The following is a 17,613-nucleotide window of genomic DNA, read 5'->3' as shown; positions in this document are numbered from 1 at the left end:
AATAATGCAAACCAGACTGCAGGCACCAGCAGCAAAGGGAAAAGTACAGACACACCCTTTACATTCCACAGACGCCAAAAAACTCACAAACACACTTTTAAATAGAAGCCTCTGACACATAAAATCGTGCAGATTCCTCAAAAATATGATGAACACAAAATTAAAACCATTAAGCTCACACAGGAAGAAAGTATGTGGGTAGAAAAAGCTGGTGACACCCAAAAGCGAAGAAGCTTCTTCCATGTCAGAACACCAAAGTGGGAGTAGGCTATGATGCAGCTGTGGGTGTGTCGAGCGTGCGTAACTAGTAACACATATCTTGATGTCAAACTGTTCAACTGATGCATTATTGCAGGTGTTGTCAGTGTGCATGCAGAATTGCGCATATATTTATGAGTGTTTGGGTTTGGTCAGACAAGAGCCAACAAGCTCAAAAGGAGAAAGTCCGCCCTGTGCTGTTTGTTAAAACACCAGCAGTGCAATGCAACATTCCCCACTGTAGAGGAACCAGCAGATTATAGAGTGGAAACAGTACTTCCTGTGTGTGTGTGTGAGTCATGTGGGCCAAAAAAGAACTGATAGCAGGAGGCTGTGGCTCCTTGTCACTTGTGAAAGCTTTACTTACAGGGACAGCCGCAGGTTTAGCATCCGCAGGAGCCGGACCCTGGAAAATATAGGGCAGTTTTACACTTGGAAGGAAAAATGAAATGGTGAAATCATTCAAGAGCTTGCCAAACACTGTCTGTGCACTTTATTCTAATTATATTTAATACTCATGCAAATAGTCATGGTTACCTCTGTCAAGATGACTGGTTTGGGTTGCCTGTTAGTAGGATTACTCTTAAAAAGTTATGGATGGATTTGCATGAAAATGTTACCAAAAACAGAGCTTGGCTCATTTTATAAGAAATTCAATTTTGGAGGGAATCTCCAACTCAGTCTAGGAATTTTTGGCAGGATTTTTTTTTTTTTTTTTTAACAATTGTGAGATAGGGCAGAACTGGGCTTTTCCTGCCATGTCTTCCAAAATAGGAGAAAACAGGGCACATGTTGATTTTCTCAAGAAAATAGACTAATCTGGATCCAGATATCCTTCTAGATCCAGGACTCAGCCTCCAAGGATGTATGAACGCTCAGACCACTCAGGTTTCATAGTAACAAGCTGTAAGTATTATTTTAAGATTTTAATATTGTGTCAAAGTTATACTTGCATGCCTGTAAAGATCTGAGCAACTTTGTCTAAAAAAATTTAGGCTGAAAGCAGCAACAGTTTCATTCAAGAAGTGTTATCAGTCTAGGCAGGCTTTTATGATTCACTGCTACAGACATATTCCAATTACTATCACTCACAAATGGGAGGGGGAAAAAAAAAGAGAAATTCAAAAACATAGCGTTACTTGACAGTGCTCACTGCCAACAGCATTCCTAAGAACTGCTTCCTACCAGCATAAAATACTTCCTATGAATCCAGCTGACAGGGAGGTCTGTCAGTGAATCAAATAAAAACAAAATTAAATAGTTAGTTATGCTCTAAGAATTTAGAATGTGGTGTGAACTGACCATATTTTCAAATCTGTAGCCTGGAGGCAGCGTGTCGTCCCTTTCTCCACACTTCTGAGCCTTCTCATGGGTGATGTCACGCTGTGACACATGCATCACACGGTTACACACTCAAGGCCCATGCAGCCCACTGCACACTTTTTAAAGTATACACACAGACACACATGCTTGCACGCTGTGGCTATGCCGTACCTCTCTGACCTCTGGCCCGGTATATACAGGCTGTGGGCGAACAGGATCAGTTGATGGTAGTATGCCAGCCAGCTCATCAATTGCATCCACAGCAGGTCCCTGCACATGCAAAACAGCTCAGCACACTAGAGCAAGTGACATGCTTTTCAATGGAAGCCTGCACTGTGTTATTATTTACCTCTTTGGCTCCTTTAGCTGCTGTGGAGGGAACCGTTGCCTGGACCTGCAACACAGATCCAGAATCAGGGCGCAGACCATAATTCTTTACAGAGCAAGTGACATTTTTGGTCATTTCAGCACAGTTTATATATGATGCCCACCCCGTGCCTCTGTGAGGTTAAGAAGCATGTGGTCATGAAGAATGTATGTTGTATAAAGTTTTATAATATGCATGTTGTAATGTTCTAAAATACATGTTCCTTTCACTGTATGTGATTTTTTCTTGTAATTTTTAATATATGCACTAATTATAGTCAAGGAACCAAATATGGGATCTTTACTGACTGTGATGTTACAAAAGTAATTAAGTCTTATGTCCTCTAATAACAAACTAAGGTTGAAATTTTGAATTTCAAAATTCAAGTGAGTGCCGTAAAAAGGGTTAAAACACATTACATCCATTGTTCTATTAAAACTAAGGCATCATACAGAGCAATTTTAATTCTGTTAATAAAATGTCATCCTGCCAAATATAACCTCTCTTTATAATCTCAAGAAAAAAGAAAAGAATCAATCACAAAAGTTTGATGAAAGTGAAAAATTTCTGTTGGTTATGAGAGTTCGACACAAGCACTTTACTTTGTTTATTCATTCACTCAACAGAAAGAGCAAGAGAATATTCAATGCAAAATCATTACTGCACAGAAAATACAGAGTATCCGCCATGTTTGGTTTTAGGAACATCTACCTTTGTTTGTGTTGGTTTCACTTCATCCTTCTTTCCTTCCACAGACACCTTTCCGGCTGCAGCCGCGCCCACTGCAGCCGGCTTTGATGTTTTAGCAGGATCAACTTTAGGAGCGTCAGCTCTGACTGCTGTGGAAGCAGCGGTGCTCTAAAATACAATAAAATTCGATTCTATTACAGGCCGAGTTCATGTCAAGTCAGACTGCAGGTCCACTAGATTATATGCAAATTTCGTAAAATACCCAAATGAACAAATAAAAGACAGGAAGTGAGGAGCAGAAAGCCTCCACCAATTTAATGACATTCTTCCATCTAAAAGTGTCAGCGGCAGTTGTGCAATGAAACTAAGGTCAGAAGGCTCATGAGCAAACTGTATGCATCTCCTGTTCATTTGTTTTTTTTCTCCTCACTGACTCATGTTGATGATGCATGTGGTGATGCAAATGGACGGGCCTTCACTATGAGCAAATGCAACACAAGTAGAGGCATGCTGAGCAAAGAGCTGCAGAAAAGAATCCTTTGTTCTTCCCGCGCCCCAAAAAACATCATCTTCAAAGTAGAAAAGGAATTCCACGGTACCGTTTGTTCTTAAAGAAATTCTTAGAGCTAATTAGATATCTGGACAGTCTCACGTGAGGACAGCCACAAAGCCCGATAAGACTCTGCAAAGATTAAAAAGATGAACGAAAGGCAAGCAAGCCTTGAATGATACTGTACACCTCAGGACCATCAGGGAGCCAGTCAGGTTTATACCTTAGCCGTGTCCTTAGGTGACTCTTTAGGTGTGGTCACAGAAGCGGCTGCTGTGGTGCCAGTGGCGGGAGGAACCGTAGGTGTGACTTTGTCTTGGGAGCTAGGTGCAGTCTACAAACATGTAGACAAATGATTACTCAAAAGCACAGAAGGTGGTGCATGTAATGATACTGTGTCGAGTCTTAAAATGTTGGTGAAAACAAAGCTTAAGAAACTGTCCACTGATCACCTGTCAGATCAGTCACAGTTACCCAAAAGCTTCCAAAATCATTTGAGGACTGACACTGATGACTGCTGATCAGTGTAGGTTTAGATGCTGGTGCTTTTTCATGCTTTAGTCAGTTAAAGACAAAATAATAATAACATAAAGAACTGCTGACTTGTTTTTAGACTGAATTTTAGTCTTCCACACAGCTTATTATAGCCTCGGCACTAGCTTATGAACTTTCATGCCAGAGAATATTCAAAAACCTCACACGCAGTTCACAAGATCTGTAATAAAATAATTATATAAAATAATTTTATTACTTTAACTTAAATTTGGATTAAAGTGAGAAAAAGCACCGGCTGGAGTTTTGGCATGATGGCAACACCTCTTTAGTAGCGCCACTCGCCTCTGCAGATGACACGTCAATAACAGCAGCACCGGCCAGCGCAGCGTTAGTCTACAACCGAGAAGCACGTGTTTAAAGAAAGTTCAAAGAGTTATTCCTGATGTCAGTAAGAAGCCTTCATCCCATGCAGGTGATATTCGAACTTTTTAAAAGGAGCCCCAGTGAGAGTGCAGCTTCTGATGCACATGCCTGTGCCAGAAAGACAGGTAAGATGTTGTGAAAGGTGATGACCAAAGATGAACCCCATAAAAGAAGAGATGACTTGTGATGAGCACAGACTGACCAAAAGATGACCAAAAGAAGGAAAGCAGAGATTCATGTTGCACACACCAAACAGCTCAAAGCCCCCTCCACTTTTAGCCAGACATTGCAGATTTTGTCTACCTCTGGTTTTCCTTTAGGTGTCCCTTTCCCCGCTGCACCAACCGTAGTGCTTCCTCCTGCTGTCGTGGTAACCACTCCAGGCTTTGTAGCCATCTGGGATGCCGATGATGCCGACTGCAATGCACCCGGTATGGAGAAGTTGATCATCTGCATTTTTTTTTTTTTTTTTTAACAGCTCTTTGGATGCTAGCATCTCCTGTGTATAATGTTTGTGACATGGCTTTGCACACAAAGATTAGTTAACTCTTAGTGAAAAGTGCTACTGTAAAATATCTTACCCTGACATCGTCATTTGAGTGAGTTTGGCCTATAATTAAAGCTGAGGCTGAGTTTGTATACTTTCATACTTATAGACTCAAAATAGTGAACATGTTTGTTCAAACACAAAAGTATAGCTAAATGAGGTGAAATACAAGTCCCCGGGATAGTGTACACGTTGGGGTCAAAGGTTGAGTATGGTGCACTGTGTGCTCTCAACGGTTGTGATCTTGGCTACAAAGCTGAAAGCAAAGACAGCATAAAAGACTTCCATTTGTATAGAAGTAAGATGTTAAACAGCACTCAACATCCTCCCTCTATGACATGGATGGTAAAGGGACTGGTTCTTATATAGCGCTTCTCTATTCTAATTGAACACTCAAAGCGCTTATACAACATGTTTGCATTCACCCATTCATACAAGCACTTCCAATGTAACTAAGTTAAGTGCTTATTATCTAACTTCACACTCCATCCCTTGCGTCAGTATCTTGCCCAAGGATAGTTTGGTAACGCAGCTCGGAGCAGCCGGGGATCGAACCACCAACCTTCCAATTAGTAAGTGACCTGCTCTACCAACCGAGCCAAAGCCACCCAAGAACAGTTTCCCCTTGGCCTAGTTTTAAGTAATACTCAATAAAACATAAGGCGCCATTTGTAAAATATGGTCATTATTAGAGTTAGAACGGTGGATCCAGAGTTTGCTCAATGGCTAACAACTTGCCCATCTCAAGTCATTAGCCAGTGAGTGGTTGGTTCAGCGCCTCACATTATATGTCCTGTTGTACTGATTGGAATTTGTGTGTTTTGAATTGTCACATTTATTGTAGAAGAATTTCATATTAATTGCGGTCCGTGGGTGGACAATTTGCAAATGTTCACTAAATGCTGCAGCTAGGATGACAATCACAGTTAAATATGATTCCCTTTGTGGTGAGTGCCAACTCGAGACAAGACTCAGTGTCAAAATGTGCACTGCATGAAATTCAGTAACAAAGTATCCAAATTGAGGCATAATAAATATTTCAGACTTTTTTTCTATTTCTTATAAGTGAGTGACCTTTATAGAAGTGCCATAATGCACTGGCTGGAACAGTAAGATTATACATTTGTAACATTAATTGGTGAATATGCAAGACTATTATGCCAAATGGAAACTGGCTTATACAGAGTACCACAGATTCTTCAGCTATGTTTTCTGTAGGTCATTATGTTATCTTGCCCACTGCACATGGCCAACTTGAGCAGCTGTCCTCCACTGTGGCAAAGCAAAAGGAAAGAAGACTTATAGCTGCAGGCTGCAGACTGAGTAATATAAGCTCAGTTTGTGAATAGGTCTAAAATAAGGCCATGTAATTCTCTCACTTCCAAATATCTAATACTAAAGCTTATCTCTACAAGCCAGGCACCAAACTAGACACTGTCTAAGCCCAGCTGCTGCAGGACATGTGAAAACAGTTCAGGCTGGCACTGTGGCTCTGTTCTGTTCAAACACCATCTGTAGGTAAGTAAACAGAACAGTAACAGTAACAGGCAGTGGAGTGTGCTATGACCAAAACAGGTTATCTTTGAAAAACTTGTCATTAAAAGACTTTTGATAATTTAAGAAACATTGCAGAGAAATTAGACTGGACAAGTGTTTAATGATGTACAGTTTATACCAAATACATGGATATCATGGTAATTTGGGGCTTTTAATGATTTCTTTGAACTGTACTTTTTCAAGGGTGGAATGATTGGACAGCATACACCTTTAACGACTTAAATTAAAAAAAAAAAAAAAAAAAAAAAACAAGATTTGGTGCACAAATTTGGATTTTCTTAAATCCACACAGGGTCAAAATTATACATATAGGCTCAAGTATTCACTTATAAAGTGAATACTTTAACACAGTGTTAAAACTTGACAAGGCCGAGTAACTTCTTGTTAGTGCTCTTGGTTGACTACAAATGGTAGTTTCTCAAAAACTGATTTGTTTGACAGCACTCATTGGACTGACCGATACTCAGAACAATGGGAAAGTCCAAGAACTCAATGAAAAGAAGGAGAACTGTGGATTTACACAAGTTGGGAAGGTCTCTTGGAGCCCCTTCTAACCAAGTGCAAATTGCAAGCTCATTCAGATGTGTCACCACTTTTCCAAGGTCAGGAAGAAGACCCAAACTGTCACCCTCAAATAAGAGGAAATTGGTTAGGATGTTCAGGAACAACCAAGGAACCACCAAGCCTTCCATAAACTGCTGGACACCAGCCTCACTGTCCACAGTGAGGTGAGTTTCACTGAGCTGAAAGGCTGCTGACCAAGAAAGAAGCCACTGTTCCAAGCTTGACTGAAATTTGCAGCTGCCCACATGGACAAGCCAAATGCCTTCTGGAGACAAGTTTTATAGTCAGACGAGACAACGATTGAGCTACTTGGCTACAACGATAAGAGGTATGTTTGGAGGAGTAAAGGTGAGGCTTTCAAATCTACTGTACCAACTGTCAAGGTGGTAGCATCACGCTCTGGGGCTGTTTTGTTGCCAGTGATACTGCTGGATTGCACAAAATGGTTAGAATAAAGAAGAAGGAGGACTACCTCCAAACTCTTCAACTTCACCTCAAATGAGCAGTTTTGAAACTTGGACACAGTTGAGCGTTCCAACAGGACACTGGATGCTGCACAATCATGCCAAGAACCGACCAAAGAAATCATTAAAAGGCAAAAAAAAATACTACGACATTCATGTCCATGATGAGTGTCTGAAGTTTTGAACACAACTATATCTACAAAGTTATTGCTGAAGTTAACTTAACATTTTCCACCAGTAGAGGTCATGCTATATAACTTTACTCTCCATTTATGAGTTCCTGATTAACTGATGAAGTCTTTTCACGTTTCCATCAGTCTTGCCTGGAAATTATTGCAGTCAACAACAAACTTGCCTGAATGTGTTTGTGAGCAGCTTTAATGGGTTAAACAGGGTGTTAGCACCTTTCAGCTTGAATGGAAGGAAAAGGAAAATGTTCTGTTCTGTTTGCTACTGAGGACACTCCTAAACCTGTTCCCGCACTCTCGCTGTTAGCTACAGAACTGCACTGGAACAGGAAAGAAAGTAACAATACCATATGTAGTTCAGAAAATGCAAGGGGTCAGGGGTCACCCAGATGTATGAAGATAGCAAATGAGTTTCTTTAGAGAGACTGGGGGAGGGAGGGAAGCAGTTAATCAGCATTACAGGGGAATGTCTAATACCTCTGGCTGTGCAGGCTTCACAGTAGAGACCTGAGCTGCCGGGTTGGGTGGTGTCTGGCTGGACTGCGACTGCAGAGAGAAAGAAAGAGAGAAAAGTCACACATGTGCAGAGAAGACAAGAAACCACAGAGCAACATGTTGATTTCACAAGAGCAATATTTGTGGAAAACAAAACATTCCATCATGCTTTTTCCTGGATAAAGCTGTAGCTCATCGTTACAGGTCCAGGCTAAGGCAGAGTAATTTTCAAGCTGAAACCTAACAGGGGGAGAAAGAAAAGTAAAGAAGAAGTAAAGGGCAAAGTGGCCACAAACACATCCATCAAGCTGCAGTCAGAGGCGTTTGATTTGAGTACTACATTCCAGACTGTGGGGTGGGACTGTTGTTTGACAGCAGTGAACCAACGAGACTCTTACCGTCATCTGTGGTCACCTTAGAAACTGACAACAGGAATGCTATTCCACAAGTTACTCTCCAGCTGATGGGACCCAGTGGCAACTGAATTTTAACATAGCTCGCATTCATCTTCACAAGAAAGCCGGAGAGATCGGCCTTTGACTTGCATTGCTGAAGACTTCCCTGCAGTCATTATTCTCACTCGTGGATACTATGTGGCAGTATTTGTCCTGAACGGCATTTCCTCACATGGAAACTATCAGTCACACTGTGTTACTGGTGCTCCTCTAAATAAGATGTGTGACAAAGCATATTATTACTTATCATGTATACTAACCAAAGCAATGGGACTTCCCCACACTTTTAGTTCCAGAAGCCATGCTGTACCTATGTGTGCACTGCAGTAGTGCATCATCTCAAATATTAGTCAGTTTTTAGCCTGATTTACAATACTGCAAATGGGATCAGAATGTGATCTGATCAGCTCAACCACATTTGGAGATGGACAAATCTGTGAAACTAACTCTCAGGGTCATCTGTGTCTGTTTCTCTGCGCTTATTCAAAAAGGCTCCAGAAAAGCTTCAGGTAATAAAACAGCATGACCTCTGAACTCTGAAAACACAGAGTCCATACAGTAGCATCGCTCCCCTTGACCGTTTTTCCCTTTCTGTGCAGCAATTATAAGTGAGGCTCATCAAGGAGCTCGGAAACCACCTGCAACACTTTTGTATAGCTCTCAGAAAATGTAAACACTCAGTAGCTCCCTTAGTATTGCAAAACAAAAATAATTTTTAGTCAAAATATGCAACAGGGTACAAGATAAAATTCATTTTGTTGCCAACTGTGCATGTAGTGCAGTATTTTGGAGGAAAACACTGATCTCCAGGTGGAGCACAGTATGCTGCAGAGCCCAGCCCAGCAGGGCACGGCAGAGAGCCTCCACCCCATTAAATGCTGCTGTTGGTTATACATCCAACAGCATGTATTGTACGGTGCTGTATCATTGTGCAGTCAGACCCAGCCCAGCCTGTTGGTGAGCATTATTCTGTTTTTCCATTTGTTCATAATATCAATCAGTGCACAATAAAACATGCTGAACTGACAGTTATGTTCCTTCTAAACACATGTGAGCCTCTGAGTGAGTTAACCTGTCCAGCCAGCTCTGCATCCCGTTCTACAGCTACAATGAGCAGGCAGGGTGGGGGTAGAGTACGGCTATATGTGTGTGAATGACAGTTAGTGAAGGGAAAAAAGACATATAGAGATAGAGTAAATGGTAAATTACAAAACTCTGAAACATCTACATTTGGGCAAATCTGAGTCTTTAGTGATGACTGCACCTCAGCAGGATCACATGCTCAAAGTCATGATAAGCACACGCAAATCACATGCAGTGTTTACCGCAGCATGGCTTCAATAAGGACAGGGCAGTCCTGAGGCTCAACATTTTCCCTCAAACCCTTGATTTATTTAACCTGATAAATTTAGTGGCAGAAAAAATCTGAAGACTGTCCAAACGCAGCAGGTTCAAACTATTTTTAATATTTGTTCAGCTGAGAACATGCGCTATTAAATATTAAAAATATCAACTGTCTGTTAGCAGAGTCAACATGACACGATTCAGGCAGAGGATAAAAAGGAAGTGGAACAGAGGAGGAAGTGAGGTCACAAGCGATCACAGGGGAAGTCACGTTGCCCCGTTACTGCTGTAAATACTGAATGTTGCCAAGTTGCAACAATGTAAATAGTCAAGAAATAGATGAGCTGTCCTGAATGCTGATATTGCATGATGCTTGATTTATATTTTGCAGGATGAACTTGCATGTGAAACAGAACTCCGCCAGCTTGGATGTTTTTATGACAAATTATGAAAGAAGGGGTCAAAGGGGCAGCACAGCGGTGCAGCATTTAGCACCGTTACCCTCAAATTAAACAGATAGGAAAAACAGATGGACATTTAGAAGTCCAACACTAACATCAAACATAACCTGGGTTTTGCTCAGGAGATCACTTTGACACTGGTGCTAACATACATGAAAGCAATACGTGCTAACCAGCTGATGGAGGACAAAATAAAGACCCATACAGTGAGAGGATCTGTTGGCTCAGGTATGCTGTAAGCTGCTCTGAGGGATCACTTTTGGAACATCTCATGGGAGTGATCTGTTCCCAAATGAGAATTACCCCCATCTGTAGCACACAAGAGATCACTGAATGCTTTAATGAGGGGGAAAAAAAAAAAACTTAAGTGGGATTTTGCATAGTTGTGTTAGACAGCACTCTCTCATCTCTAAAGGACAGAATATCTTTGGCAGCACGGTTTTCTTCCAGAGACTTGGAGAATCAATACAGGCGCACGTAGCTGTGCTGGTGGAACCAGTTTTTAATGCAGCTTTTTCTTTCCTTTAATGTGCCTCTGATCTTTGATTCAACACGGGAATAATTTAAAGAAACACTGAAAAGCAGCTTTAATTGCATTTAAAGATCTTTAGACAATTGCAGTATAGGCTTCCCCCTTCTTATCTTCAAAATTAGGTCACATTTTACGAGTCATCAGACATATCATACTGACCAGATGAATGACATCATTACTTGCTCAACACTTTCCTTTGCAGAAGCACACATTATAGCAAACCCTATAACAGATCTGTGAGCTAAAATAAAGTTGTTCTTTTTGCAATATTCGCTAGGTGACACTATACAGGTCAGAATTAATTACATGCTTTTTCCAGTCCATTAGAGGAAATAAGGCACAGATTATGAGAAGAAGAAAAGAAGCTCAGTTCATCAGTATGTTTATGGTGACTTGTGCTGTCAGTATCAGATGATCATGACAGATATTAATTTTAAAAATAAGATTTCTTCTAAAAATGCAAAGCGATAAAAGGAGATATCCTCCTGAAGGAAGTCCATCTTTAATATTGCACAAAATGTAAAGTCAACATTGAAAGACCTGCTCCAAAAGAAAGGGGAAGGAAAAAAGTGTTTCTTACGCAAGCAAATGAACAAAGATGTTGACGATCGAAAGCCCAAGGAAACAAAAAACTATTTATAAAGAACCAAAATTACCAACTTTAATGCAACGTAAAAAAAAAAAAAAAGAAGAAGAAGCATGACGTTGTTAGAAAAGGTTTTGTGGATGAGGCCTTCTATCTGATTTAAGTCTCTGTGATTTGTGATCAAAAACAAATGTTTGCATGGAACCTCTGTGTTCACCTGAGACCTACCCAAACTCTCACAAAGTCTGCTGTAACTCCAGACTTCTGCATTCCTACATTCCTCATGACTCCTGTACAGCAGCTCCAGACACACCCTGCAAGTACACACACTCACTGGCCACTTTGTTAGGTACACCTCGCTAGTACTGGGTTCTCAGATTTGCTTCTCCCGTTCCTATTCAGTCATGTTGAAGAAACTAGTCTGAGATGATTTGAGTTTTGGTGACATGGCACCTGCTTGAAGCATCCATCAGACTGACTGTGGTCATAAAGGGATCAACATGGTGAACAATATTCAGGTAGGCTGTGGTGTTTAAACAATACTCAGTTAAACAATGCTCACGCTAAGGAGCCCAAAGTTTCTTGTTTTTAGCTGAAAGTAGTGGCAGTCCGGTGTGGTCTTCTGCTGCTGTAGCCCATCTGCATCAAGGTTTGATGTGTTGTGAAGATGCTCTTCTGCATGTGTTGTTTTTAAGGAGTGGTTATTTGTGTTACGATGGCCTTCTTATCAGCTTGAAGCAGTTGGGCCATTGTCTGACCTCTGGCATCAACAAGGCATTTTCACCCAGAGACCTGCTGCTCACTGGATATTTTATTCTTTTGGACTATCCTCTGTAAACCCCTGAGATGGTTGTGCAGGAAAATCCCAGTAGATCCAGCAGTGTCTGAAATATTTAGACTAGCCTGTCACCAACAATCATGCCACGTCACTTCACACACGCACACACGCACACACACACACCCCAAGGCCACTGAGTTGCTGTCATGTGATTGGCTGGTTAGATATTTTTATTAATGAGCAGCTGTGCAGGTGTACCTAAAAAGTGGCAGCTTTAAGCACATAATTCACACGTGATGCCATTCATATTTCATCCAGAGCAATTATAATGTGCATTCTGGTCTTGCTAGCATGCATTCATGCCATTGTCCTGAGGCGTGCCGGGGCAAGTCCATGTGTGCCTTGGAGCTTTGTGTCAACCATACAAACTGCATTTTTAGGCACTTATTTTCTAATAGAGACACTGAAAGTATTGTTCCAGAACCCAAGACAATGATGAAATTCACAAAAGCGGAAGACGACCACTTTCTTAGTTAAAACAAACCACAACTAACCAACGCACCACAGAAAGAAAGGAAGTAGCAACCAGTTTTCCCACATTTGGATCAAACCTAAGTTGTAGTTGTTTTCTACAGACCAGGAATGGCCTACATGTCTTGAGCTGTGCTTGGCCTGGTTTATAGCAGGTGGACGTGCTACATGTACCCTTACAAGAATATGCAATCAAATGTAGACCTGAAGGTCAGGTGTCACTTGCTGTCCTGTCCGGGCTGAAATTTTAGCTCATTCTTTGGTGTGAATATGACACAGACACATGTTTGAAAACCGCTGCTCAAGCCACTGAAAAGTGCTAAAGTCTGGTCATATCTCCAGGCTAAGCCTCTAAATATTTTTGCAGAGATTGTTTTTCTTGAAGAAAAAAAAATGAGACCATGCTTGAGGCTTCTACCTGCATTCAGGTCTACTGGTGTTTTTCACATTAAAACTGCTACCTGCACACTTCAAATCAAACTAGCTGAAGCAGCTGCATGAAAATTTAAGGAAATTCTGTGTGTTTTTTAAATACAACGACTAGTAGACAGTAACTGGTTTTTCAATTTGAATAAAAATATTTCCCAATAAAATGGCACACACCACACTGCTGAATAAAGGCTAGCTAAAAACAAGCTGGCAAGATCCAAGACGTTTGTGACTTAAGCCATGTGTACAGGTTTGACACAGGGCGTGTCTCCCAAAAGCCTACAGTGAGGGTGGACGTGGAGAACAGGAATAACCTGTGATGTATTCTATGCAGCTATGAAACTGTAACAATGAAGTAATTTCTGCAGCTCATGATGTTGCCTTTTTAAACAGCATTGTGTACTTCTGTTATTCTGCACCATGCTCCCCACTGGGCAGCACGATGGTGCAGTGGTTAGCACTGCTGCCTCACTGTTAGAATAATATCTGGAAGGTCTGGGTTCCACCTTGGCCCAGGCCTCTCCCTCTCTCTGTATGGAGTTTGCATGTTCTCCCCATGCTTGCATGGGTTTCCACCAGGTACTCCAGTTTCCTCCCACATTGCAAAGACATGCACTTACTTAATTGGCTACGCTAAATTGCCCATAGGTGTAAATGTGAGTGTGAAAGGTTGTTTGTCTGTCTATATTGGCCCTGCGACAGGCTGGTGACCTGTTCAGGGTGTACCCTGCCCTATAACAGCTGGGATAGGCTCCAGCCCCCCCCCCTGTGACCCCCCCCCCCCTGTGACCCAGACACAGATAAAATAAAAGTTTGCAGACAGTAAAAAAAAAAAAGGCAGGGGAGGATCATAGAAATAATACAGCTTTCCAAATTTAGTTGAAGCATGGAAAAGGGTCAATAGTTAGCATGGATCTGCTTTGTAGGGCACATATTGATTTTGTCAGACACGTGCGGCAGATTGGGACTCAGTGCAGTTTTAGACTGAAACACAACAGTGGATATACAGTGTATCACAAAAGTGAGTACACCCCTCACATGTCTGCATATATTTAAGTATATCTTTTCATGGGACAACACTGACAAAATGACACTGACACAATGAAAAGTAGTCTGTGTGAAGCACAGTAAGCAGTGAGGGCACTGACTGACGTAGCTGATAACAGGACACCAATAGCATCACAGTCATTCTGAGAGAGCTAGGCACACTGCTGGCCATAGTTTAAGTGCATGTAGCCAAAATAGGTGCAGCACTTTAGCTCTTCGGCATTTCTGACACATCACCTGGCAAAACCAGTGACAGCGCAGTAGGGGTGGTGTACTGCCATTTGAAACCAACAGGTTTTGGTAGTCATTCACTTTAACACGACAGGAAACTGCCTGCAAGTTTGAGGTTTCCTTGAATCTTTGTCTGCTGTCAGACACAAACGCTAGACACACACACACATAGAACGTCAAGACCGCACTCCACATTATGCATTTGATACCAGTTAAGAAACAATGCCGTATGCATATCCAGGCCCTATCTAACAACAGGGACTGTAGCTTGGCCCTCTTATGAAAACTGATGACTAATCCTTGCCCCACCCAACAGACCACAGACACGCACATGTGAATATGGCTGGAAACAGCTCTCTGCTACAGCTGTTTTAAAATAGCACATTCAACTTGTGGAAAATGGTCAGTAGTGATAATGTGGATCACCTCTGTTGGTGGTGGAGGTGACGAAAGCTGCAGTCAGTGCGACAGGAAAGAATGTGGAGCAAGATTGTGAAAGTTAAGCTCTTTAGTTTTTAGCACAGAGCTCCCTGAGGAGGAATATTGCTGCTGTAGGGAAGATTTCGAGAGAGCTGGGCAAAATCAGGAGTAATGGCACTGACTAATTATTTACAGTACTGTAACAAGCAATCTGCTGTGATGGGGTGGCAATACACCAATGTCACATCAGTGAAAGCCAAGAAAAGGACAGTCATGGCAAAATTACAGCTGCAGGCTAACGAGAACTTTACTAAGGATAGTTCATTCTCAATCAAACACGACAAACAGGAGAATTAGCCCTGTGTTTTACAGTCTTTATACTCTATTTTTCCTCATCAGGTCCATTTTATCACATGTTGACACTGAGAAACAGAAGAATAGATAGTATTGCATATGTTGCCTAAAGCCATAAAGAGGCAGTTGTGAAGCTCTAATGCCACATCCATGGAAAGTAATGAAACATTAGTCCAAAACATCGCTGAGTGTTCACTGTTTACATGGACCCCAGTTTTTGTTGCACTGGCAACAACTGGTCTCGAGGTCTCTTTGAGTGAGACTAACGCAGTAATCTTTAGTCCTTTGCCAACTTTCCTTAACTTGATCCTTAAAAGGAAGCTTAATCACCACAAGCTGAAGGATCACATGAGCAATAAGCTCCCAAACGCTGAGCTTAACAAATACTGTGCCACACACCAGCCACCAAAGTGATCTGACAGGTATCAAACAGGAAGCTTCTCCACGCAAGCATTTAAAAAGCAGCAAACATAAAGGGAAATACCATCCAGATACATACCATAGGTTAGACTGCGTGTGTATCCTCTTTGAACTGCTGTGAATACTAGAGGCTCTCTTTAGGGTGCTTAATCGAAGACCGCTGCTTTAGAAACACTTTAGCATGTACTTTATGTCATACATATACACACATGTAAACACACACGCCAACACACACCCAGCAGTGAAAAACTTGCTGCTCCACCCTCTTTGAATCAGCACAACAAGACCCTGCTGCATCAGGCTCCACCTCTTCATCCACAGAGCAGAGCAGGCTCAGTCAGATTGGACAGTTGGACGCACCGCCCACTGCTCAACGCCTGCCAGGAAAACTAAATGAGAAACAGTGAGGGAGACTTTAGGCTCAGTTAATACAGATGACGCGGCCCAGTAGCGGACATGGTAGCCTGCATCAAGCAGGAAGAGGTGAAAGAGTGGAGGGGTGAAGCAGTGAAGTGGCAGAAGCAGATTTGCTGCAGCAGTGCTGTTTGGCAGGAGTCTGGGTGTGTTGGGTAGACTTACAACTTAGGAATCTAGACTGCAGAGCCACTCAAACAACAAAAGCCGAAAAGAAGAGAGGGAGGGAGGAGGAACCATCACACGCAGCCCAAACCACACCCTAAGACAGTCAGAAGAAAATGAAAATGGGGGAAAAAAGGCAAAGTTTTAAGGAAGAAGGAAGGAAGACACATGTTCAGAGCCGCTTGTTTCCTTCGCAGGTCATCAAAGTAGACCCTGGACAAAGGAACAGACAGGAAATACCAGGTTACACAGGAATTTAGGGGAAAAAAGGGAGAGAGGCAATGTAAACCCCCCCCCCCCCCGCCACTTCAAACACCAGCTTTCAGCAGCTGCAGTGTTAATTAGTTAATAAGTCAATAAGCGCTTAAGTTAATCCTAATAATGTCAACTTCTTCGAGCACTCCACACCACAAAATCCGTGTCAAACCTGTTATGAGGTGAGGCTTTGGAGAGAAGCGCCCCCTTGTGTTAAAAAATATTCGTGTCGATGAAACTGAAAGAAAGGAGCATTGTGTTCATGTGTATCATGGAGCTGCTGTGCATGCCTGCTCTGTTAACTCTCAGTCTGTTGTTTTATACTGCACGGACACATAGTTGGCCTTTATGTGTGTCATGTTTGCTTAGCCTCAGTACTATAACACTGCAGTGCCCTGTGAACCAAAGGAAAACTAAATGTTTTGCGTTTAGATTTGGCATGAAATTTAATGTCAGTTCTAAAAATATGTTATCAAACAGGTGCCCATTGCCAAAAAATGTGCATCAAATCATGCAGGAAATATTATTCTTGTTCTATGTGGAAGCCGCTCTGACATAAACATGAACAGACTTGCTTAAATATCAGCCGAGGCCAGCTGACAATTAAGAAACAGGATTATCAGCTCGAATGAAGATAAACAGCGCTGAGGATAAGAATGGTTATGACATATCTCTGTATTCTTTGAGAGCCATGGTCTGGCTTGTATCTAACTGGCTTTGGCCATGTTGGTCTTAAAATATCTTTAAAAAAAACGAGAAGGCAGGCTCCTGATTGTTGCACACTTCCTGCCTGGTATCTGCCTTTGTGTCTGTTCAAGTACCCTTCAAAATAAATCTCTAACAGCTTTAACAGCTCCATCTGACTCCAAAAACAACAGAGCCTGCCCCCTTTTCTGAAAGAAAACATGCTCACACCGAATCCAAATGCTTTAGTTTGTAACCCCTGGTAACAATTTTCTTTGTTGACAACATCAGACCAACCCATTCATAGGGCTCAACCAATAGGAAAGGTAAACCAGAGGTTTTTGGTCTGAAATGTGGGCTCTGTTTCTAGGAGAACCCACAAGCAAACTTGGTGTGAGGCTGCATGGTATCACATGCCTTAAACTAAGGCTTTAGGAAAGACTAATGTTGGATTTAGACTGGCAAACGTTCACAGTCAAATCATTTGGAACTATACAGAGAGATTAAACTGGGACAGGCGTGTTTTTCCAGAAAGTTTTAGAGGTTATAAAAGAGCGTGTGAATCTGGTCTGATTACTAAAAGGAG

General features: G+C 41.8%; 1 protein-coding gene across 1 annotated transcript in view; it reads right to left on the bottom strand.

Annotated features, from left to right (window-relative positions):
- cast (calpastatin) overlaps window positions 1–17,613 on the bottom strand; it is a 33,085-nt gene that overhangs the window by 8,100 nt on the left and 7,372 nt on the right. The window contains 8 exon segments of the mRNA XM_030728926.1: window positions 626–664; window positions 1,561–1,641; window positions 1,753–1,851; window positions 1,931–1,975; window positions 2,660–2,806; window positions 3,412–3,522; window positions 4,410–4,523; window positions 7,904–7,972. Of these exon segments, the coding sequence (XP_030584786.1) occupies window positions 626–664; window positions 1,561–1,641; window positions 1,753–1,851; window positions 1,931–1,975; window positions 2,660–2,806; window positions 3,412–3,522; window positions 4,410–4,523; window positions 7,904–7,972 (705 nt within the window).

Source organism: Archocentrus centrarchus, chromosome 5, assembly GCF_007364275.1.
Source record: "Archocentrus centrarchus isolate MPI-CPG fArcCen1 chromosome 5, fArcCen1, whole genome shotgun sequence".
Lineage (NCBI taxonomy): Eukaryota > Metazoa > Chordata > Actinopteri > Cichliformes > Cichlidae > Archocentrus > Archocentrus centrarchus.
The sequence above is the reverse complement of the archived record's forward strand: the minus strand, read 5'-3'. Positions and strand labels throughout refer to the sequence as shown.